Below are 25,396 nucleotides of genomic sequence, written 5' to 3' on the forward strand. Positions count from 1 at the left end.
CTTTATGATCAGCAAAACCAAACCAGCTGTTCCCACTTTTCTGGGATAATGCAAATCCAGCTGGAAAATGATCTGGATTGATCCCTCCCCGAGGAGGCAGCAGCAAACAACAGAGTGGGGTGGTGGCAACAGTGCCATAAGCATCTTTGAAAGAGATTGTGAATTGTACAGAAAAAAAAGCACTCTGACTGGACATCCTTAATAAATCCACTTATCCAACATCCAGTTACTGTTAAGGCTTTTGCATAGGTCTGGTTTCCAACAGACTTGTCCAAGTTGTGTGTTTTCTGGATTCATGTATGCTGAAATCAGCATGAGTTTTTGTAGTTTTTGATAAGATAACAGGAAAGGCAAGTAAGAGCTGAGTTCAACAGGACTGTGCAGCTTGACACAGAATCCCACTATAAACAAATATTTTAGATGGGTTCCCCCGAGCAATGTTCTAAAAGTAGCTTAAAATGGATAAAGGAAATAACTGGCTAAAAAGTATTTTGTAGAGATGAGGACAGATCTTCCCCTGGCATAAATTTCTGTAGCTCTGCTGAAGCCAATGGAGCCAGGCCTTTTTATACCAGCTGGTGATTTAGCCCATAAAGTTGACCTTTTAATTCTATCATTAACTATGAGCTGTATTTTTGAAATTAATTTTCAGGCAAATAATTCTGTACTTAAGATTGTGACTAATCATCCCTTTAAGGGTTGCAGGACTTAGAAATCTAAAGACCAATATGTGAGCAATAACCCTCAGACAAGAGAATCTGATTTTGTAAGGCATTTTAAATATATTTTCTTTTGAATCATGAAGCAGATTGATTAATTTATTATGAATTAAATTTAATAAGCAAGACTGAAGCAATCACTGATGTGTTCCAGGAATTCTGGTTTTATGACCTGTCTACCTATAATAGCAAATTATGTTCACTAACTGTGTCTAAGTTAAAGTTATCATGACCTCTTTTCACTGCTAAAAGAACTGATGGTTATAACAGCACAGTTGAGTCAGTTTTGGATAACAAAATGCTGACTTTTGGAGGACACTTTTTCTACTCTTAGAATTCTACTAAGATAGTAAGTTTTCCTTAAGCTTGGTACTACCCAGTAGTACAAGCTAGTTAATAAAGGACTTGGAAATTGCTGGAAATACTTTTATTTTTTAATTTACAGACATTTGATACAGTGCTTAATCCATATATTGCCTTTAAATCTAAAAAGCATAACAAAATTCTCTACGTTTTCTGCATTCAGCTTGATGTATTTAATTAGCAGTAAAGCACAAGGCAGGGAGCCAGGAGGTCTGGGTTGTAACTGCTGTGGGGATCCTTTGCAAGCTTTGCTGGCCTGTCACCTGGGAATAAAAGTCTCTCCAGGGAAGGTTTGCCACAATGGAAGTTAATTTACTGGTGTTTTTAAGGCACTTTAAGGGGCTGAAATGGCAGACACAGGAGAAATGAGAATTGTGTGGAAATATTGTACATCCTGCTACCCTGGTGACTGTTAAAGATGGATATGTACCCAAACATAAAGCCTGTTCCTGCTGAAACCAACAGAAGTTCTATGCTAGACCTAATGAAAGCAAGACCAGTCCTTCTTCTGGGTCTGTGTAAAAAAATGCTGTTTTTGTGAACATGTTTTTGTGAAGCTTTCTCACCAGCACTGCCACGCTGAACTAGAAAATGCAAAGGAAGAGGGGAGCAAAAAATACATCTTTTTAATTTAAATGGAATTTTATTTTTAATCTCAAGACAAGCTTTTTTTTTTCTTGAATGCTGCACACAGATTTATTTTACTTTGCTTTTGCCAAATTTCTTGAGCTACTGCCAGTAATAATTTGAGCTCTTGTGTCATGATTAAACATGTTGAGTGAATGAATGAAGATGGAAATGCCAGTGTATATAAATCACAGCAGACTACCAGTTGTTCTCCATTTGCTTCCTCCTCCTCACACCCATGACCAATGCTGTTTTCTGTTTGCTTCACTTAAATGGAGATGTGACCTGATCCTATGTTTCTTACCATGTCTTAGGTGATAAAACCCTCTCTGTCAAGTAGCCCCTGTTTCTGGGGGAAAAACCTTGTTGTGTGCAGCTGTAACACTCAGGTGAATCAGATCCAGTGGCTTCCATGAAAACTGTGCAGGGGTTTTCTCTACGTCATTGTGAAAAAGCACCTGGAAAAAGTTTAACTTGATGTTAAGGCTTCAGTCACACCAGAGATCCCATTAACTTACGAATTTCTGTTCTCATGTGTTTATCCCAGCACTGGTTTCTATTCCAGGCCAGTCTTTAACCTCATAGCTAGTGGACAAAAGTGGACAGAAAGCTGGTGCCCTTTTAAGTCCTGGTCGATGAAGATAGAGAAACATGCTCCTGGCTTCTGGCAGCTGTTTCTGTGGAAGAAGGTCCAAAAATGGTAAGTGAAAACAAACACACAAACACAAAAAGCCAAATCACTCAAGGAAAACTAGATAACTTAGATCTATTTTGGTTTGTCCCAAAGTGCTTCATTATAATCATAAACCATAAGGTGTTAAAGGGGTTAACAGGCTCTCAACTCATTGTCAACTAATTATCTTTAAGGTGTTGTCATCACATACTAATCGCTGGGTTAATGCCAGTTCCACCACTGGGAGGTGCCCAACCCCAGAGTGACCTTCTCTCACCTAACAGATGCTTACTTCATTAACTTCAACCATCACTTGCACAAAAAAAAAAAAAAAAACAACCAAACCCACCACTTTTAGGAACTTTCATCTTTTTAAAAGGGCAGGAGAAAAAACCCTAATAAACTGGTAGCCTGTTAGCAGTAGGGGACAGCTTTAGCTTAAGGCACCATGGGTGGCTGACATGTATGAGAAACAGATGTAAGGCCTTTGGTGATAGGCCTGCACTTTCTATTTATTGACAAGTGAAATAGGCAATAGAAGGCAATTAAAAGCCAATGATTGCACGCAAACAGTGCAAACCATAACAGCAGAGAGGAAAGAAAAGCAACAACTCTGTGTTGCTCAGCTCCTCCAGGGCCAAGTGACATTGATTTAGGAAGCCAAACTGTGATTTCTTTGTAAAGAAAATGTTTTGAGTTTAAAGCTGAAAAGGCTTGATAGTTGTTCTTGCTTTTGAATTCTGTTTTTCCCCAAGTGTTGCCTGGTTATAAGGCACTTTCCATCTGTTTGACTCTGGTTTTCTTTCTGCAGTTCAAAGAGGAGGTTTAGTAGTAGTTTTAATTGGTGGAACAAATAAGAAAGATAATGAAATGGGAATAGGCAGCAGAGGGACAGTCCTTGCTTGCTGTGACTGATTTTGTCAGTGATTTGATATTAAACTGGAAGTTTGATAACCTCTTTACATCTTAACACCTTCTTAACAGGCAGTTGAGACCTGGACATGAAAAGAATAAATTAAAATGGTGCTTTTTTTTTTTTTTTTTAACTAATCTGACTTCAGGAAACAAGTCTGCAAGATAATTTATATCCCAAAGAACTTGAGGAGTGCATGTTCTGCTGCAGACTGACCTCCCAGTGCCAGACTGTACAGACAGGTAATGTAGGGAAGAGGAGATCTTCTTTGTAGACATTTTAACAACCATTTTATACTCAGGCCTGGAATAACACCTACTTTTCACTTAATATCATGAAGGTGCAAAGCCATAGGCCTAATTTAAATGTGTCTTTATTCTGCAAACTGTAATTTTGTACCAGAGGCAAAGGGAAAAACAGCTCACCCTCCCAGGATGATGTTACGGCCGAGCAGAATCTCATTAAAAATCAATTCCTCATGTCCATAAAGCAAGTTTATTTTATCTTGTGGGAGCCTGCTGTTAGCACTCACACAGCCCATTGTGTGGAATTCTTGCCTCTAGTTGGATGCCAAACTGCACAGTCTACCATTAACGAGTTTCAATTTTATGCTAAGCTTTTCAATATTTTTGGTGTCATTTACTGCAGGTTATTTTGTCAGCATGTGGTGTCTTATAACATATGTTATTAATAGTGATGACATGTTTAGGTTCTGAAGGTTTAAACAAGACCTCCAATATTTACATTTGTAAAACTGGGAAATGATGAGAGCAGGACTGTGATTGGCCACTGAAGGCTCCAGCTGTGCAGGTATTCATACTAACCCTTGCAGGTCAAGGCTTGCTAGCCAACTGTTACAAAAACATAATGCAAAACACATTTTTTAAGCACCACAAGACAAGTCAATATGTATTAATTATCTATTAATCTGCTCTTTTTGCAGAGAGTAGTAGGAAGCACATGTGTTTGGCCTTGTGCTTTGTAGTACCCATAAACCCATGGTCTGCAGGAATGATTGCATCCCTCCCTGGGTGATACGGGGAGTGTTATACCATGGAATCAGAGAGTGGTTTGGGTTGGAAGGGGCCTTAAAGATCACCTGGTTCCAACCCCCTGCATGGGTAGGGACACCTCCCACTAGACCAGGTTGCTCAAAGCTGTGGTGCTCAGGTGCCCTAATGCTTTACTCTGGCTTAACTACACAGCTAAGCAGTACTTCTTCACGGGGGCCAGGCAATAAACTCAAGGTAAAATATGTTCTCTAACATCTCAGTAGGAGAGGTTTGAGTTAATGCATTTTATGTTTTATCTGCAACCCATTAAAAATAGGCACAATCTCTGTAACAATGCTTTTGTTCACCTGTGGTAATTTAAACTGCTGTAACTTGACTGTGTTTCTGGGCCTTTCACCTACAGGGCTCTTATATATCTGTCTGTGTCCTCTTTGAAAAACAGTGCTTAGAATTTTTAGGCACTATTATAATTAATAAGTAATTATCTCAGTAATTTAGAAATGCCATTTTTGAAAGCTTGGTAGAAAACATGGTATGCTCAAAAAATTGCTGACATTGTGTGTGTGTGTGTTTGGGGGAAGGGGTGTGTGCTTAGTACCAGACACAATTAGGATAATTAGTCAAGGTCTACTCACTGTAAATTATAGGGAGCAAAAAATGGTGCTTCAGTCATGCTTTGTGGTGCTAGGAGATTATTTATGTCTAGAAATGATAAATAGAGCATCTTAAATTAATTACAATATATTGTATTTTGTAATAGCAGCAGGAGGAGTCTTGTCTTGTGTTTCTGGTGCACCTGAAATGCCAAGGATATGATTTTCAAAAGGACTCTTTCAGTTTTATTTAAGCAACCAACAGCTATTGACTTTGCTTGCTTGACTAAGCTTCCCTTAAATCCCAGTGACACCAGAGGAGGTTTTTGATTCCTGAAAAAGTGCAGGCATGGAAAACTATGATGTCTCCTGTGAACAACAATGAGTTGCTGTGGGGGCAGCAGGGAGCTGATGGTCACAAATGTGCCTATGGGCCCAGATGCTGAACTCCCCATATATTTAAGAAAAGTAGGCATGGGAGAGGGCTGTTCTTCATTCTTTACTTGCATGTTGCTTGGCACAATAGCATCCTTGAGGGCATCATCTGCTTATTGAAGGCACTGGATGAATACAATGTATTGAGTAAGTAATAAGCTCATGTGTCTTTCTGATCAGACAATTATGTCAGGTTATACAATGCCTTGGTTTGTAAACCTCCTCTTTACCAGAATGAAAGAAATTGTATTGTACTCAGAAGTCAAGCACAAGATGTTCATGCATTAAAGTCACAGTCCTGTATATAAGGACTGTGTATATAAGGACTGTATATGCTGTATATAAGCCCTAGAAATATAGGAATGACATTACATACCTTCTGTCCAGTCCAGAGTGATGGAAGGTATAGAGTGGCCTTGAAAAGCAGTGATTTTTATACTGTGTTTCTTTGTGACCTTTCCCTACCTAGGAAAAACCTATGAAACTTTTTATATCCCACTGTTGTCTGGTAGCTGGGGGAACCAAGTAAAGGGCAGAGCAATTATGCTTTATATAACAGTGATATTATTTGCTGTAATCTCAAATGCTTGAAGTAAAATACAGATAATAAAAAGTACAACATGACCTCTTTCTGGTATCTCTGAAATGGATGGTCACAGAGCACAGCCAGGAGCTTTCTGACACTTGTTTGGATCAGCAGGGAGCCCAAGGTCTCTGTTCCTTAAACCTGTTCTGGATGTAGGAGATCTTATGTTTACACAGTTTCTTTTATTTTCCCATTATTTTGAATTGAAATTTCACACTGAATAAACTCAGTGATAAAATGCAGATGAAATTGTCCTTATGGGAAACAAACAAACAAACAAAAAAAGCCTACCTAACACATCACATTTTTAATACACCTGTATTTTTGGCTTCCATTCACCCAAGAAATACATTGAAAGTGTTAGGGAATTTCTGCCAAACCAGACAAACAGAAATAAGATACAAAGTAAAGATTCAGAGAGGATTCCTACAGGTTTTATGGAAGCAGATGTCTGTGTAAAGGAGAAAGATGCAAATAAATCACAGACACAGGAGAAAGGCTGCAGCACAACCTCTGCTGTATTAATAGAAATGGGAAATCCATGAGTAGCAGCCATAGTGAAAACCCCAAGGACAGGAGAAGTCTCTGCTGGAGTTCATTCTCCAAGCAGGAGAGAGAGCCCCAGGAAACCAACTTTCACAAGTTATGCAGTTCCCAGAAGCCCTTAGTTTCAGACCCTCACCCCTAGAATTTACAATTCAGTTTGAATTCAGCATCATAAGTAAATACCTAAGAGTTGCAGTACTGGCACTTGGATCAGAACACTTCCAAGTGTTTTTATTTTAAATACTTGTTTTTATGAGTTCCCTCAAAGGTTACATAAAGTAGAAATAATTTGTTCTTAAATTCCTTAGAGGCGAGAATAATCACCCAAATTTTATTTTCTTTTTAATAAGTAATGAATTTCAAAATGATATTAATGAGAGTTCTTCAAGGCAATTGAAAGAAGTTAGGCATGCATCTCCTGCTGGCTTGCAGCAGGAATTCAACAATTCACTGTCATATTTTTACTTTAAAAATCTCCCCCACTGGTATGCAAGTCTTCATTTAGGCAGGACTGATTTTCTACAGAAGGAAGTGCCAGAACATTAACACAACTTGCAAATAGCAGAGGGCTCAGCTGGGCAGGGAACTGGGTCCTGCCTCACCATGCCACAGCACTCCCACAACAGCTGATCCTGGATTTAGGCAGCTGGCACCAGGAGTACAAACTTGAAAAATGCAGCTGGTGACTTTTTGCTTTACTGTTATTTATCTCCTCTTCTCAGAAGTCTCCACCAGGATAGCTGGAATTTCACAGCAAGGCTCCCTGCAGCCAGCAGGAGCAAAGTAGTTGGTTGGAATTGGGAAATTTGGGAGAACCAGAACGATCCGATCTTCATTATTGATCCTCTTGGTTCATACTTAATGTTCTGTTTTGGGAAGTTGTCATTGCCTCACCTCCCTTAAAGGTCGTCCATGAAATTTTTCTGATTTTTTACAGCCCTCAGTTTTCTCCAGTTCATCTGGTAACAAAAAGGGGGGGTTAGCACAGTGCTGTACCTGCCAGAGGCAACACAGGGCAGGGAAGTGTGGCATGGTCTTGAGTCTGCAAAACTGCTGCTGGGGCCACCAGTGTGTGGCTGCATGCAGTGAACTGGGTCTCCCACCTCATTTCATCAGATTAGCTGGTAGTGGGGGGCTCCATTCCCTGAAATGGGAGTTACTGGTCCAGCACCTGAACAGTCTCAGAACCAGTGTTTTAATTTCTCCTTGCCTAAAAGTGCCCTTTCCTGGGGCTCTAACCCTGCATTTCACTGCTTTGGGCACAAGGGATGGTAGAAGCACACAGAAAGTCAGGTTTTGTAGCAAGTTTTAAATCCAATTATTGCTTTGAAATTATTCCTGTAATCAACACCAAACCACAGAGACTCAGCATGCTTCCCTACTTTCCTTTTTTTAGTGTGTTCCTTGGGATCAAGGAAGAGTTCTTGCAGATCTAGCTCTTTCTCACTCCTACTGCCTATGTCATCTCTTCAGGACTTGGGAGCCTTTTCTTCACCTCTTTGGCTGGATTTCTTCATCTCAGCTGGTCTTGTGATTAACAAATACCCTTCTGTTATGAAAACAGGCCCCATCTCCTGTTTCCTGCACACAGTATCTTTCCTAGAACTTAGAGTCCCTTTGGTCTCTTCATTTTCAATTCCCTGCCAATGCTTTTTGCCACACCTCTCTTGGCAGGTGACCCCAGGCAGCCTCCAAAGTGATCAAGGTCCCTACCTGGTGATCAGCAGCTTAGTTCCCTCCCCTCAGCCCCTTCTCTGTACATCAGATTTCATAAGGGAGGGAGTAGCCTTCTCTTTGTCTAAGGCTGTTGCAGTGCAAGATGCTATCAGTAACATTTAATGACCCCTTTTTCCATTAACCCTATGCAAAGGCACAAAATTTTCTCTCATCACCTCCTGTGGCTTCTGAGACACTGTAAGCCAAAGGAAGCCAAGAAAGAAAAAGATTCCCTGCTGAGAAAGGAGTTTGTAGCCCCTCAGACACGCCGAGAGAGTCCCCTGTAGCAAGCAGAATTCACAGGCTGTATGGGGATAGATTGCCCAAATTGTCACTTAAGTTAACATGAATTTTTATAGTCTTTCCCTAGAAACATATATTACTTTAACAAAATAAAAAGACTTTCCCCTTATCAAGCATTATTCTTTTACATTTACAGTTTGCCTGACATACAGGAGTAATATTCCATGGTTTGCTACAACTTATAAGTTTATGACCCTTCTGTGGCGGATCAGACTAAACATAATTCATTCACAGCTACTTAGTGTTCTGGGAAATAAACCCCTGAACTTAAATAACTATAGTGTGACCTCTGTAAAATATTATTTATGGGTTAAGAACTATTATTATGTACATATCAAGATGTGCCAAAGGTTATAAAACAAACACTAGTCAGCAAACTGCACTGTTTACTGGCCTAGTTACTGATGGCTTTATTTCTGGTGATAGTCTTACAAATATGTTTAAATAGAGAAAACTATTACTTGGCTGCCTTGGTAATTAGGCAATATACAAATAATAATAACAAATATTATATATTATAACAATTCTTTGTCATAAGCAGAATGCCAAAATATAGCTACTCAATACAGTTGAAGCACAGTGTTTTCCATTTAAAAATATTGAATGGCACAAGGGTGCAGCCACTGTCAAAATCAGCAGGGAAATGACAGTCATTCATCTGCTATTTCTTTTGTAAACTGAATGCAGGGAGAGAGCTCCAAGCACTCAGGTAAGGCCTCCTAAAGGGAATGGCAGGTTCTGATTTTGATATCTCTCAACTCACTGGGGTTTTGGGAGGTGTGTGTGTGTGTGTGTGTGTGTTCATTGCACTGCTTATTCATTTAAAATCCACCTGTATCAGAACACATCCTGTGCACAAAGCTCCTAAAATATTTTACAGGCAGAGCTGCATGGAAATGTACATCAGAAATGTTCACATTAGTGAAAACCACATCATATAATTTTATGTAAGAAATTTGTCATGGTTCATTCCCCCCTCTTCTCCTCTTCCACCCCCCCCCCAAAAAAAAAAAAAAAAAGACAAAATGATCCACCAACTCCATTTGACCAAATTTTATAACAGTCACATTTAATGTTGCAGGGCTGATATTTATATCCCTTTTTTTTTTCAGAGAGGAAAGTTCTCCAGCCATGTCAATGGGGTTTCAATAATTTCTGCAGCAAGGACAAATGTAAGTACCTGCAGGTTTTTCTGGCTCTCAAATTAAACCCAGTAGTGCTCAGCTCTCAAAAATCCCATCCATCCAACTTGCTCTGTAGACACCAGGAAGAGTTTCAGGCATGTAAAGTACTTGTTAAGTAATTAGTATTGTGAATTTTCCAGCCTTCGGGAGAAAACCTTTTTCTATTATTAACTCAGGTTGGTTTTGGTTTTTGTTTTTCTTTTTTTTTTTTCCTCCTTTTACTACAAAAATGCTGAGTGAGTAAGAGAGCCAGTAACACTAAAATAGCAAACAGCCTTGTGGTTAGGGAAATCCCCAGAGATGTTGAAGTCCCAAGTTCAAGTCCTTTTGCAAACCTAGGATTTACACCGTGGTGTGCCACATCCCATGAGGGTACCTTGACTGTCTCTAAACACTGACCAAAGGCTCATTCTGGACTGAGCCAGCCTTCCCTCTGGGAGCTGGTTGGAAACCAGCACATTTCCCATCAGAGGGCTTTATTTTGGTGGAATATTTCAATCCATCTTGCTGGACAACTCCCTGCTGCCCTACCAGTTAATGATTCTTCTATGGTGTTTGCCATGAGGGACCTCAGGCTGTTACATATCTTAACATTTCCTTCAGAATTTGATCCCATTACATCAGTCACACCCCAGCAGCAACTCCAGATATTTACAAGCTGTCATTTTCATTTGTTTGAGGCTGCTGGGTTGTGATTTTTTTTTTTTTTATGACACAGAAAATTGTTGTATCTTTTTTTCCCCCTGATCTATTTTATCCTAGGTATAAGCTGGACTATCTGATGCACCTAAGCATCCACCTTCCGTATCCCACCTTCCCTGGCATCTAAAGAGCTGTGAATACGGAAGGAAGTGTTGGAAAGTGGATGCTAATGGTACAAATCTGAGAGGAAACTTTTCCTGCAGTGTAAGAGTATAAAGGAAAGATCCCAGTTTAGTAGAAAGGAAACCAGATCTTGCACCAATATGGAGCAGAAGGAGGGTAGGGAGTTTGCTTGCTGTAGCCAAGAACTGTCTCTTCCCTTTGAAGTGAGACTGAGTTGCATAAGTTCCAGTATGATACCCCTAATCTGGATAAAAAATGGCCATTAGCCTAGCCAGTTATGTGAGCCAAACTCCTCACCAAGTCCTTCTGAGCTTCCCTTAGAGTATGTCAGATACAAATTTAGCCACCAGTCTCCAGGGATATGGGAAATATTGGAACAGGCAGAACATGAAGTGCTGAGTGTATTTTTCATCAACGTGAAAATAGGTGACATTTCCAAACATTTGGTTCTTTTCACTAGGTCACAGTTTAGGCTAATGTTGACTCATGCTAGGTCTTTCCTGTGTCTGGCTTTATTTTAGCTGGAACTGGGCTGCAGGGGACTTGGCTTTCAGAAGATTTGTGCATCCCTGTTTGTAACCTTGCCGGAAAAAACAAACCACAGGGTACACCGTGAACATACGGCACTTGAGGCTGTGTGAGCCAAGGAGGAGGACACTCGTGGGGGATCTGGGTGACCTGGGTCCTTCTCCTGGCTCTGTCCCACCTGCAGGGTAGTCCTGGGCAACCACTTTTTCCCCTCTGACCTTTTTTTCTTCTTCCTTTATGCCTTGTCTGTTTTGATTGCAAGTTACATGGGGCAAGCTGTGTGCTCCTTACTAGGTGCTTGTCCAGTTCCTAGCACAGGGTAGTCCTATGCTTATTTGACTCCTCTCAGGCACTGCTGTAATGAAAATAATATCAAAGATCTGAACATTTTTTTTCTTATCCCTCTAATAAGATTAAATATGTATTTTACATGTGAACTCCTGTGGGCCTCTCGTATTTTTTAATTTACTCCTTAGAGTAATTTTTGTCTTTGATTGCACAGGAGGCTCTCACATTTACATCCTTGGAAGAGGCTGGAGCTGTTAGTTGAAAGCACAGCCATATGCTGCACTGGGTAGTCCCAACCTGCCCAGGGGGCTGCTCCAGCTAAACAGAATCAATTTAAAGTGCATCATAAAATTACAGCATGCTTTTCTGTAAAGTTTGATTTTTACCTTCCTGAGCCTGGCTTTCAGGTTTCATTAGGAGCAGAACTCCACAGAGCTCCTGTGCAGCACCACTCTGGGGTGATGGTACCCTCTAGTGGGACCAGGACACGGATGCCCTGCTTTCCCCTGCTTTTTTTTTTAGGGCTGATGAGAATACAAATAGAATGAAATGGACACTATGGACCCTGCCCATCTGTGCCCTGTGCAAGGGGTCCAGGTGTAGGTGGTTTTGGAGGTGATGTTTAAAGGGAGATGTGTGCTGCCCTAATGCTTCCAAAATGAGGGCTTGGTGGTTCTCAGACCTCCTGGGAATCTTCCAGTGCAAAGTGGGACACAACACTTGTTGGTTTTGCCTCCTGTCTGCCCATAGTGCTGGCATGACTTATCCTCAAGACTTGTTCTCTGGGCTTACAGGATCACACAGGCTCAAGGTGACACTTGCACAGTCAGTTCCCCTCAGACTGTCTGGCCCTGCTGGGAAATTTCTACTGTTGTCCATTGAAGGGACAGGCCTTCCAGAAATGAAACATTCCCTGCTATGAGAGGCAAAAGACTTCCTTGGTGTCCTAATTTTTGCAGTCCTTCCCTCTTCAAAGGGCCCAGTCCAGCAATGAGCTCAGCTCTAGGGCTTCTGTACTGAGATAAACCAGTCTGGCTGATCTCTGATCTGTCTCTGATCATCTAGCATGTTGTTTACATTCAGATCTCAGCAGTCTGCAGTCCATTTTGACTCCCTTTTCACCACCAAACATTACTCTTCTGGAAGGGCTTTTGTAAGCAACACAAGGGCATTGGCAACACATTGGCTGGCTTCTTGAAGGATTATGAAAAAGTTTGGAATATCTACCAGCAGCACAAGATACACACAAAAGGATGCCTAAGCTTTCTTCCTTTCCACTAGCATTATACTTGCCTCATGGCTGACAGTTCTCCACTAGCTGTTGCTTGGATTGAAAACAAAAGAGGGAGCTCCATCTAGAGGTCTTTGATAGAGAAGAAAACCGGGTTTCTTAGCTTTGCACTTAAGAGTTTCTGTCTGATGCAGTGTTGTAAACATGGGGGCTCTTCTACAATGTAGCTACACCTTCTGGTTTCTAAACGTTTTATAAGTTGTAAGATTTTGGAGCAGGGTGTCCAAGATTTACAGCAGTCCTGAAATATTACACCCCCCCACACACACTTATTATTCAGAGTGAGTTGCAGCTCAGCAAGACCGTCCATGTGGGTAACATTTGCTGCCTGTGTGCAGAGTTTGAGGGAGAAATGGGATGGACAGGGAGGTCCTGACCATTGTTTCTCCCTGTTTCTTCACAGACATCTTCAAATTTCTCAGTGTGATACGTGAAAGAGGGCGGTGCTTGAGCCTACACTGATAGTTAGGGCTTGCTGATGCTTTGGCAGTGTTAAAAGGTCAACTCAGGCATTATTAGCTGATATAATGAATCTGCAACAGATAGTCATAATAGTCCCATAGCTTTAATAAATTTCTTTTTCTCTCCTTCTTAGCCTGCTTAATGTTAAAAAATATCTCCTATTTTATCACATGTCATAGTTCAGTCTTTCGAGGACGTATAAAAAAATGTAAAGTTAAGTGAAAGGAACAGGAAAGGAACAACATCCTATTTAAATATTGAAATTCATATTAGATAAACATTTCTGGGGAACATCTGAAGTGCTAGTTCTTACAGAGACCTCTGCCAACCACTGCTGTGAATTTGTTTACCATCACTTGCTGTTTCACCTGCTTCAGTTTCAGATTCTTTCATGGGGACCGGGCAGATGGGCACAGTTCATGACAGTTTCTCACAGGGATTATTCTTCACTCAGTGCCAGAGGACAGGGGTGTTGCTTTGTCTTCTCTCTTCTCTGCTTTGAATCTCCTCAGCAATGCAGCCCCTGCTCTCTATAGCCAGCACAGTTCCTGTCCCAGAGACATCGTGTTGACATCTGCACAAAGTCTATTGCAGCTGGGAGTCTGTCCTGTTCATCCAGAAGCATACCAGCTTTATTTGGCTGTGGCACATACCTGCTTCCAGGAATTATCTTTCCTCCAGGATATCTTGGCATCTTTTCCCTCAGAGATGTGCCTGATTGGGTCTCCTTGATCCAAAATAAAACTATAGACTGTGAGGCCCTTCCCACATGCATCTGGGGCTCATCAGCTTGGCTTAGGCAGCAGCTCCTGACCAGAGTAGTATGGAGAGTATAAACAAAGGTATCTCACAAATGGAAGGATCACCCTGTTGGTGTGCAGTGGGTGGTTGCACTGGCAAATCTTAATGTGCTCTTCAGTTGCTGTGGCAGGATCCCTTCTTTTGCTGAGCTGACAGCCCACCCTTCTTCCTTGGAGGAAGAAAAATGATTCAGTGGGAGAAAAACAAAGGAATAACGGGCTGCATGAAGTGCACAGTGAGGAAGAGCCATTTCTGCACAAGGGAGAAAGAGAGGAAGCAAGAGAGAGGTTGGTACAGTGGCACCGTATCATGCAAGAGCAGGGAACAGTGTTCATCCTTTTTGTCACAAGGGTCTTGATCACAACTCTGGCACCAACTTTCTCTATGTAAAGCCAGGACCGTGGGGATTTCTGTGTGTTTGAACAGTCCTGCTGTTCATGGAAAATCCTGGAATTTATTATGCTCTGAGCTGTACCAGGGTCTGAAAGAGACAGAGATGCTCATTTTATTCTAGGTAAAGACAATGCATACATTTCATTGCCTGAGGATCTGGGGCCATCCTAGCAAGATTCTGCTGACATCAGCTTCTTACTGGCATAATGTGCACATCCTTGGGCTTCTTAAAGACTTAAATTTCTTGTCCAGCTGGTTTTGTTGCACAATATGTTAGCACGTGCTACCTTGGGAAAGAGAGTAGAAAGGATGTTGTTATCAGAAGCTGATAGAGAAGCTGTATCAGAAGTCCTTTGTTTATTAGGCAGGAGCAGACGAACTGACTCATGCCATTCAGTCCCCAGCAGCAGAACACTGCACATCCCATGCAAGCACCACATGAGACACAGGCATGGGCATACGGGAGAAGCTTTAACCTCTGCCCCAGGGATAATAGAAGCCCTTTTAAATAACATGTGCTGTTATTTAACAGATCAAACAAACGAGCAGTCTTGAGCCTGTCCTTACCAAAATCTCTCACCATCTTCCTCTTGATGCTGGTTGGATCCATTGGCTGCATCTGAACAGGTTTGCAGATCACACTGGGCTGATGTAATGTGGCCAAATTTGCACTCCATGACAACCCTCTGACCACTCTGTGTGCAATCAAACCATGATAAGACCCTGTTCCACAAGCCAAATGACATTGGTGGGGCATCTCCAATGCAATATGTTCAGATACCTCACTGTGAATCACTTTATTTAGGGGAGTGTGGCCTCTCTTCAGACAGTGAAGCACCCATCAGCATCACATGTGCCACTGATGCACTGCACCACTGGGCTGGTTGTGGCCCCATCTTTCTCATTAGGTGAACAGGTAAGTAACAGCCTGTAGTGAACAGGTAGGATAATTTACACCAACTGTACTCTTGTGCCTTTGCAGGAGGAGAGAAGAACTTACAGCTATAAGTATCATTCTTCTGATCAGATCTTTCTACTGCAGTGCAGTACAAAAATTCCAGTACCTCAGAAATTGAGCTATTTCAGTCTCATTAGTTATACCCATCCTGGCAGAGGGTAAACCACATTCATCTCCCATTTCCACCTCTGAAGTACTGATAGTTGTCTTGCAACACCAGTCAGGTCTAACACTGATTAGTTAAGAGTCTGGAAGATCCTGTTTCCAAAGAGCACTAACAACACATTTCTAGGTGTCTCCTCCCTCATTTGTGTATCATGGCACTGCAGGCTGAAGGAAACTGCTCAGACTGCCTGATGAAAGCCACTTTCAGGAGAAGCCAGTACTGGTCCCTCGTGACAATTTGACACTGCTGTAGTTTTTCCATTGTTTTGAACTGAATCAGGGTGAAGAAAGCAGAGCAAGTAAGGTGTGCATCAGGTGGCTACAGCATTCAGAATGTGGAAGGTCTTTCAGGTCTTGCTAATACTGGGTAATATCTCTCAAAAAAGAAATGCTTGTAAGATTGTAGCTCTAAGCTTATTTGTAACCCACTAGACTAGAAGAGACGTCTACAATTATCTGGACTAAATGTATAGACAGTCCATAATTTAGTCCTTGCAGGCAGACAGAGCTCACTCATGGTTGATGCATCAGTCTCAATGAAGAGGAAGTAAAGCATATTTTTAAACTTGATTATTGGATTTCAGTGAATTAGAGAGAGTGCCATGACTGAAGCAGAAGATTTTACAGCGTTCTAGATGCACATTAATGTAACTTCAACTTACATCCTGTTCTTATACATGTGGCAGGAGTTTCTGCCCAACAAAAAGACACAGAAAAATCAGAAAAGCAGAGGTCAGTGCAGACACCTGGTGCCTCAGAGCTCTCTGGTTTAAAGGAGAGGTTGGTTGGGCTAGGTGGGGCTGGCAGGAGAGGCTGGCATGTGAACTGACTGTCTACACTGATGGCTTGAACCCATTTCTGAGTGTGTCAGTCATGTTGGGAATAAGCAAGGAGCTAAATTATAAATAATAAGGCAAGACTTCTGGAAAGAAATAAACCTCACTAAGCCAAAACAATCAGTTTGTTCTCCAGTGTTTCCTGTACAAGTAATAAAATCTAATAACCGAGTTGCTGTTAACAGTTAATGACCACTGCATTTGTTAATGGACCCAGACAAATGAGAGCAGTTGTACACAACAAACAGACCATTAGCTGTATTAATGGCTGGCTTGTAGGAGTTAGTGCTCTTATAAACTATATTCTGGAGTTTATAATACCAGCACTTTATAAAATGATCTGGTGCTTTCCAAAAAAAAAAAAAAAAAAAAAAAAAAGGATCAGGTGAGCTTAAATTTACTAATTTACTCACAGAATGCATGCTAACTAAGAAAAGCTGATGTCAGGCTAAATCTCTTTCTCTAGTGTGCACTGGAATAAATCAGGAGCAACAGCAGACATACAAATGAGGGAATGAGGGCTGATACTTGTAGAGCTTAAATCAGTGGCAGCTTTGCTTTCTACTTCAGTGAGCTTTGGATTGATCCTGTAATTAGAGAAGAATTTGATCTCTTTTTTTTTTTTTTTTTTTTTTTTTTTTTCCAGACCACAAATGATTCCACACATGGGATATTCAGTTTTTAGCAGCTGTCATTATTTAAAGGTTTAACAAGCCTCTTACAGAAAGAACTATAAAAGGGAAGTTGTATAAATAGGCTAAAATTAATAGAGGAACCAAATAGAGTTAGTTCCTGCTTCACTAGCCTCTACAGCACTTTTAATTTTTGTATTTTTAAAGTGTATTTAACTGCAGTTCCATTTACAAGAAATGTCAGTAGCATTTTTGCAATGGTAGTTGTGAAAGCAAAAGTTTTTCCATCGCTTTACAGACTTACTTCTGAATGTAACCAGTGTTTGGTAGAAATTTAAAGTGGAGCAATTTAAGCACTTGCCCTTAACTTGCCAAATGGGGACGATACTAAATTATTACAGAATTACAGGTTACTGGTAAAGGGAATAATGCATGCTTTGGTAAGAAGACGTGCATGAATGGGCTCTACTTTGTGTATAGCTGTAGTGTGAGATTAGGCCAGGTTTAAATAATAAACCTGCAACAGAGCTTAGCCAAGCTCTTTGGCTTTTTTTTTATGTGGAGCCAAATTGCAAGTTTCCCAGATATACTCCCAAAAATGAGAACTTGCATAATTTTATCTTTAGGTTACTGTGACCTGAAGGAAGAGTGCAAGAGTAAACTCAGTTTGTTGTTCCTGGCCATTAACTTACCTGCAGGCAATAGTGCATAAGCCAGTCTGAAGAGGTGTTATTCCTGAGTTTTCTTACTTAGATATGGAAATTACAACCCAGAGGAACATAATTGGCACACTAGGTCCCTCCTGGATTCATCATACCTCAGCCATGCTGCTCCAAACAGTAGCCAGTAACTGAGGCTTCAGAGTAAGAAACAAGATGTTTAAGCAGAAAAGGTCAAGAAATAAGAGAAACACAAAGTTTTCCTTCCTCTGTTGATCTGGCAGTTTGTGGTTTAAGAAGTTCCTGGGGTTTATTTCATGGTCAGTAGCCACTACTAAATCTATCCTCCATAAATATCTCTTCCTTCATGAGGCTATTTATATTTCTGGCTTCCATTTTTTGCAACGAGTTCCATAAGATAACTATGTGTTCTGTTGTGAAAAAGGTGTTTTCTGCTGTATGTTTTAAACCCGCTACCTCAAAATTTCTGCAAGTGCCTTTTAGGTCTTGTCTGGGAAAGAATGAGAAATCCTTTCCCAGTCACCCAGCTCATATGGTTTATGATTGTACAGATCTCACTTGTATTTTCCTCTGCAGTCATTCTTTCCCAGACACAGAAATCTTAAGCTAGGCAGTCTCTCTCCCTTCACAACCATGTTTCATGCCTTTGATCACCCTCAGCATCTTTTTTCTGTGCACTTCTAGTTCTTCTCTGCTTTTTTTTGAGATGGAAGGAGAAGCAATCCTGCCCACAATATAAATGCTATGAGTATATTATTTATACAGTGCCTGAGTGTCTTTGCTCTCAGTTCTGTTTCTAAGAATTACTAATGATCTATTTGTCCTTTTGATAGTTGGTGGGCTGTTTTTTCCAGAGGGCCCTCCACCAATACACTAAAATCTTCTCCTAGAGTGGTAAGTTAGTAAGATTGCCTATTACTTGTTTGTTCATCCTGTAATTTACCTGTAATTCTGACTCATGTGGCTTATTTTGTATGTGTTGCCAGTGCATGCCATCCACCATGCTGCTGCTCAGGCACAACATCAGGGGATCTGTTCATTCTTCCCAGTTTCTCAAACATCTGTGTGTCATTGGCAACTGCTCAGGAAGCCACGCAGCTTGGCAAGAAGGGCTAAGAAGGTTTCAATCTCTCTGAACACTTGAAGGCACAGAACTAATCAACTTGCCGTGCTGGAACCTGCTCTCTGAGCTCCTGCTGAGGAAGAGAAGCCCTGCTCCTGCAGACCTGCCTGGCACTGAGAGCTGTACAAAGAGGTTCAATACAGCCATCACCAGATGGTGCTGCTGCATTCAGCCTTACAAGGTCATTGTGCACAGGGATGTTTTCGTTCTTGGAAGAAAATACTGAACTGGAGATGTTTTTCCACTTCTTGGATGTCTGGAGAGTAGGCAGGGTATGTTCTGACTTCATGTCACTGGCCAGTTCTCTTTGAGAACATTTGGGCTTTGGCTCAGAGTTGAGAATAGGGGTGTGTTCAGATGCTGTTGGAGATGATCTGTTCCAGACTGGTTCAAGTGAATAAACAAAATTAATTAGATTTACATCATATGAGTCCACAGGATTGATTTTTTTCCTCCAATGGAAAACTGGGTTGCAACGGATACTGCTGCTCATCAGAAATTTATTATTACAGCTCACCTGCTTTTCCCACAAGTTTCAGAATACTTGCTGGTTTGGGGCCTTTTTGTTTGTTTTGTTTTTTTCTTTTTTAAAGGCCTAGGTCTGAGAATCATGTTACCAGATGAGAATCCAATGAACCACTGTACCGAAAAAGTTCCTTAAGTCCCCTTTTCTTTTACTTTTATATGTGAAACTCCTGTGCAGTGAAGTATCACTTTGTGTGATTAAGCAGAGGAAATGGCACCACCCAAGCCTTTAACTAGCAGATTTTGGTCTTCTCTCTGTTAGTGCTAGTAAATCTGTGAGCCAGTCACTACTTTTAGTAAGATGCTTGGGAAGGCTTGTATCTCTGCTTCCTCAGAAAACTGAGGAAAAGGGAGAGAGAAAAATTTTGTCAGTATTATAGGCCTTTGTGATTGCAATTTATGTCTGTCTTCTGACTATAGTGTCCAGCCTCCAAGAGCTCTTGTGAATCTAAGCTGAAATTCAGACTTCTAAGACAGGTTTTTCTGCACTGTTGGGTGAACCTACAGAGGTTTCAGCTTTCCTAAGGCAAATAGATCCAGCACAAGAAACTTAGAGGCAAACTAGACATGCTGGGCTAAGCCAAAATTTGTTCCTTTTTAATCAACATTCTCCACTGCTATTGCACTGAGCTCTTTGAAGGCCTATAAGGAGAGTAAACCCTATATTTGATGATTTGGAGTTTAGAGAGTGAGTGCTCCAGCCTGTGTAAAACCTTCAGCCTCCTGTGGACATCCATGCTCATGCTTTAAGTTCAGGCTGTCTTTAAATCTTGTTTACAGCCATTACAGAGCCCTGGTGAAGTCTTCTAAGAACTGGGTTGGCCATCATGGTCACTTCATCTTTTTTCTTGGCTCATATGGTCTCTTAAGGGATAGTTCATGACTAGGAAAGACAGAGGTGATGGAAGTGGAAAATGGCAAATAATACTGCCCTTGAGAAGGTAAAAGAATGAAGGTTTTGTTTTTTTTTAGTTTATGGTATGATGAGATAAGAACAGTGGTGAATTAAGAAATTAAAGATGTAGCAGATATACAGCTGGTAAAAATAAATGTTAATTTCTGACCAGCTCGCTGCTGTGGGATGGAGGAATTCAAGAAGGCATGGAGATTATGAACAGGAGTGGAACTGTGGAACTACCCAGAATGATCATAGTGCTAAAAAGCATTTCAGAAGGAACATCAACCCAACCAAAAAACCAAAAACAAACCCAAAACCAACCTAAATCTTGAAGACTTTCATAGGAATACAGGACTGTGTGTCTGCTTGGCCATACGTTCTTTTAAAACAGCTGGAGCTGGTTACTCCTGGAAACAAGGTTGTGGATCCTTTGGTGGCTGGATTTTGTGCAGTTTGGCAGTTTTTAAGATCAAGCCTGCATTTCTTGCCAGAATGAACTGTCCTAACCAACCTCAAAAAATTCTTAATACACTTCTTCTTTTCCAGCTAATAGTGACAGATCAAGGAACTTAAAAGGCTTGCAAGGACACCTACCAGAAGTCTGATTTAAGGGTCTACAAGTTTTTCTGGCAAGACTGTTGTTTCCATGTGAGGAATGATCACATTACTGAACCCGTTTCACCTGCTCTCTCCTGAGGAAGGAATAAGGAGCCCTGCTCTGTCTCAGGCTGGAATGAACCCTGGCTTGGTGCTCCTGCAAAATGTGGAGCATCTCTAAAAGGAGAAAAAAGTGCAGGGAGGAAAGGTGGTGGGAAACCAGAGGCAGCTTGCTAGGGAATGGATAGAAGGTGTGAGATGAAGGGCCGAGGGGGAGGAATAGACTGGAAAAGTGAAAGAAAAGGAGAAAAATGAAAGAAACACACACAAAAAGAGGCTGCATGCTCTCAGCCAGCCTTGGCACCGTCCAGCTGCAGCAAGGACCTTCAAATGACCACATCTTCTGCTGCAGGGATTGCAGTGTAATGCAGCCAGTGCTGGCCAAGCAGTATCAGCAGGATCTCATCGTTCCCCTACTCAGTCTGTGCTATTTGGCTGCGAACTTTGGAAAGTAATTAAAAGCATTTAAATTCTGACTTTATTAAGTGCAGTGAAAACCCAAAAAGAAATCCACCCCCAAAACAACCCCTGCTCACCGAATGCCAAAAATGTTAATCACAGGCAATTAATCCCAAACCGGCAGGGTAATAGCAATAAACTTTTCCATCGCGAAAGCAACATCTTTAAATTCTCAGCACACCTTCTCCTGGCTCAATGCGCTGCTCCAGCGTTACGGTGCTGTACGAGAACGAAATGTATAAAGGAGCTGAGCTAACGCCGCGCTTCTGGGCTCCTCTCCCCGCGCAGCTGCACCTTCCCCGCACCCCAGGTACGACCAGGTGCAGCCTCAGCCCTTCCCCAGGAGGTGCGGGAAGGCACCGCAGCAGCCGGGGGGGTTATTTGGAAGACTCGGGGAGGGGAAGGATGGAGGGGGCTCCTTGTCCCAGCCCTGCACCTTGGCACTGCCGTTTTTCCCTCCCGGCTCCGCAGCCGCCTGCCCTACGGTGTCGGCGGGGCTTTGGGCCGCACCTGCGCTAAGGGCTGCGGGCACCGCCCGGCACCGCCGGGCCGGGCCGGGTCGGGTCGGGCCGTACGAGTGCCTGTCCCGCCCGCTCCCCACGCCGGGCCCGCCCTCGCTGCGCGGGTTCGCGGCTCCTCCCCGCCCGGCGCCGTCCCACGCCCCAGGTGTCCCGCGTCGCGCTCTGCTGTGCCGGGACGAGTCGAACCGCGCCGCTCCCCCTCGGCAGAAGAGGCCCGGGCCCGGCATTGCCGCGGCGGAACGGGACTGGGCTGGGCCGGGCTGGGCGGCGGAGCGGCTGCCCGCGGCCGCGGGAGGTGGGCGGTGCGCGGCGGTTCCGGGGCCCCGGCATGGCCCGAGGGCGGGAGCACCGCCGCCGCCCGGCCCCCTGAAGAGGCACGGCGGGGCTGGCTGCCGGCCCGGTTCGGCGGGAGAGGGGTCTGGCTCTCCTCCGGGCTCCCGGGCTCCCCGGGGGAGCGGCCATGTCCGGAGCCATGAAGTTCAACGGGTACCTGAAGGTGCGGATCGGGGAGGCGGTGGGCCTGCAGCCCACCCGCTGGTCCCTTCGGCACTCGCTGTTCCGCAAGGGCTACCAGCTCTTGGACCCCTACGTTACTGTCAGCGTGGACCAGGTTCGCGTTGGGCAGACCAGCACCAAGCAGAAGACCAACAAGCCCACCTACAACGAGGAGTTCTCTGCCACGGTCACCGACGGCCACCAGATCGAGCTGTCCGTCTTCCACGACACCCCCATCGGCTACGATGACTTCGTGGCCAACTGCACCTTGCACTTCCAGGACCTCCTGCGCTCCGCGGGCCCCAGCGACAGCTTCGAGGGCTGGGTGAGTAGCCGGCTGAAGGAGAAGCTGGAGCTGGGCTCCTCTTCGAATGAATGAAGGTGCTGGATGGGTACTTGCAGAGCTGGGTCTTGTCCTTGCATGCCTGTGCTACACAGATGCACACAGCCTGACCCGTGTGTCTGCGTTTACACTGGTGTGCCTTGCCTCTGTTTGTGCCTTCTTGCCTCTGTTTGTGCCCCTGTGCTTTAGATGTGCTTAGACTGCTCTTTCAGTTGATGCATTCAGAGACTGTAAGAACAAAAACTTTCAGCTGTCATAGTTTGGGGGTCAAGACCCCGTGGCTGAGGGCTGTGAAATCTCTTCTTTTTGTAGACTGGCAGAGAAGATACCTGTAATACATAACCAGCAAAGTACACCTGCAGATTCACACCATCGTACCATCCTACTTAGCACACAGAGATTTACTTGGAGACTTGGATACGTGGGTGTATTTCTGCTCAGATCTACACATGCTTGCACAGTTGTTTGATATGTGTGTGCAAATTTCTTGGACTTGCTAACAGCACAGCAGGACTAGTCTCATGTCTATGTACACTACTGTGCTGGTCAAGCAGTTTCACTTACAGCTAATTCTAGGTTATTTTCAAGTAGTTGTCACTTGCATCTGGCCCAGAGGACCTCTATTTATGTGTTAAATGAAAAATGAAAGAAATAGTACAAGCTCTAAAGTTGTGCCTTTGCTTTCAGTGAAAGGAGGAGTAACTGTATTGATCCTGACAGAAGTTTGCTTGTAAATGTTAGGTTACAAAACAAACAAAACCGAACCAACAAGCAATTCTTCTGGATAGAGAAGGAGCAGAAGAGTTGCAGATTTCTGAGGTTAAGAGAGATATTGACTTTTTGAGGCCAGGAAGTTTAGCTCGTGTGGTCAGGTAACCATCACAATAAAATCAGATGAGGAGGAAAGAGAGCTGACACTGTAGTGAACAGATAGGCATCTCTATCCTATAGCTGGGGAGAATGCTGGTGCTTTCTGTCATCTGTGATTGAGGTGTGATGCTTTATCTCTGTGGTGATTACAAGGAAATACCAGCTGCAGGATTGATTAATAGGTGTATAATGGTAACTTTTTTTATTTTTTTCCCTCGCTTTGTATGGTGCACTTAGGTACCCTGTGGATATGTTTGTGGCTCATGCCCTAAAGGGGGTCTCTCACACAGTCCCTGCTGTGATATTGTGTTGGGCAGAAGGATCCAAGCTCACATCAAAGAAGTTGGCTCAGGTGTTGCTCCTGACAGCACAGCCAGAACAGAGTTCCCAGGAGTTTGCCCTCTGGGTGCTTCCAAAGCTGGTTGTGCTGCTGGAGAGAAGCTGCTCCTGAGACTTCTGCTAAAACAGTTTTAAATACAGAGCAGCCAGTGGGCCAGGACCAAAGAAGGAGTTCAGGATATAGAGCCGTGGTTTTGAGGGTTTTCTTCATGACTGATTTTCAGGGAGTGTTTCCCTCTTTGCTGTTGAGAGAGGCCTCATCCTCTCAGGATAAATCCTGGCTGTGCAGGGTCTGGCTACACATGGGATTGAACTACTCCATTGCAAAGATAGACATTATAGATATTACTAAAATATCTATAATACTGTTGCCTCCAGTGTGGATGCACAAGTATTCACTTTCTCCTTAATTTCCTCTATCCTGTAGTGCAGATTTTTTTAAGGACAGGTGTAGTCTGTATCCTGAAATCATAGAATGGTTTGGGTTGGAAGAGACCTTAAAGATCATCTAGTTCCAACAACCCTGCATGGGCAGAGACACCTCCCACTAGACCAGGTTGCTCAATGTCCTGTCCAGTGCTTGTTTGGTCTTTGGTGAGAGAACAGTTTCTTATTTCTGCTGGAAAGGCACATGTTTTAGGAAGTCCTGTGACTTGATGGGTGCAGTGGGGTGGGAAGTCAGTGTCTTTTAACTATATTGATATAAACTAATGTTATATCCGAGCATGTAGACTGAGAGATGCTGCTCTCTCCTTTTCATTCAGTAAATGCCTAAAATTTACGGCTATGGTGAGTTGTTTAGGGAGTGAGCAAGCATTCCCCTTCTGTTCCCTTTCTTCTCTCCTTCCCTTTTGACTTGCTCCATTAGCATCTCACATAGCGTGCAGCCAGGATCACATGATGACAGGGAACTGCATCTTGCCCTGATAATTTAATATGTCTTGATAAATCCAGCAAGGTTGTCATGGGGTTTTGTGTAATCAGAAGGATAGGAAATGCTGGTTTGTACAAGCCCGAGGTCCGTGAACTGCTGGCACGATACAAGACACCACAAGGGATTTGTAGATGATTTACAGCATCTCCATTCTGAAATTCCTCATTGCCATCCCCAAAGCAAAAGCACATACAGGCAAAGAAGCAGTGAATGGAGTGAGGGGAAAATCTGTGAGACCTCAAACTTGAACCTGTCTTACACTTGGCTGTGCATGATTTTTCCTTTTGATTTGAAATACATTTTTTACGTTAACTTTTCAGGGACAAGGACACCAATATATTGGTGAACTCCATATGCTCCTTGGTTTGATTACAGCCAAATAGGGCAGGGCTGCCTCTGCTCCCCGAGCTTTTCTCCAGGTAACTGAGCTGTCAGGGATTACCTGGGACAGTCCCTTAGCTCAAATGCTGGCCTGAAGGTTATAGCGTGAGCTGCTCTGTTCATAAATGTTGATTTTCTTCTTCTGTGGAAAAAAAAAAAAAAAAAAAAAAAAAAAAAAGATTAGTTGTAAAATTGGTTTCCACCTATTGTGAGAACTGTAGGAAGTGTTGGCAAGAGGCAAGTAGGAACAGTTGGTGTGTGAGCATTGGTGCTTCCCAGATGACTTGCAGGTACATCACTGCAATTATGGCCCCAAACACT

General features: G+C 42.9%; 1 protein-coding gene and 2 long non-coding RNA genes across 6 annotated transcripts in view; 2 read left to right on the forward strand and 1 right to left on the reverse strand.

The window, feature by feature from the left end:
- The first annotated feature begins 1,088 nt into the window (after nt 1–1,088).
- Nucleotides 1,089–19,078, forward strand: LOC139796847 (uncharacterized). 4 transcript variants are annotated; one of them, XR_011726170.1, is made up of 7 exons: nt 1,089–2,409; nt 9,600–9,659; nt 10,434–10,652; nt 14,043–14,153; nt 15,065–15,175; nt 18,364–18,424; nt 18,517–19,078. It is a non-coding gene; the product is annotated as an uncharacterized lncRNA (long non-coding RNA). The 4 variants fall into 4 exon arrangements; XR_011726168.1 differs by lacking the exon at nt 15,065–15,175 and having other exon boundaries at nt 1,094–3,537; XR_011726167.1 differs by lacking the exon at nt 15,065–15,175 and having other exon boundaries at nt 1,094–2,409.
- LOC139796846 (uncharacterized) lies at nt 1,749–5,826 on the reverse strand. Its single transcript, XR_011726166.1, has 2 exons — nt 5,713–5,826; nt 1,749–5,010 (listed from the first exon to the last, which is right to left on the reverse strand). It is a non-coding gene; the product is annotated as an uncharacterized lncRNA (long non-coding RNA).
- A 2,712-nt stretch (nt 19,079–21,790) lies between the features above and the next one.
- PRKCH (protein kinase C eta) overlaps nt 21,791–25,396 on the forward strand; it is a 119,506-nt gene continuing 115,900 nt past the window's right edge. Inside the window, exon 1 of the mRNA XM_071745310.1 lies at nt 21,791–22,533. Coding sequence (XP_071601411.1) covers nt 22,174–22,533 — 360 coding nt within the window. The 5' untranslated portion in view covers nt 21,791–22,173. The remainder of the gene's footprint in view (nt 22,534–25,396) is intronic.

Source organism: Heliangelus exortis, chromosome 5, assembly GCF_036169615.1.
Source record: "Heliangelus exortis chromosome 5, bHelExo1.hap1, whole genome shotgun sequence".
In the NCBI taxonomy this organism is placed as follows: domain Eukaryota; kingdom Metazoa; phylum Chordata; class Aves; order Apodiformes; family Trochilidae; genus Heliangelus; species Heliangelus exortis.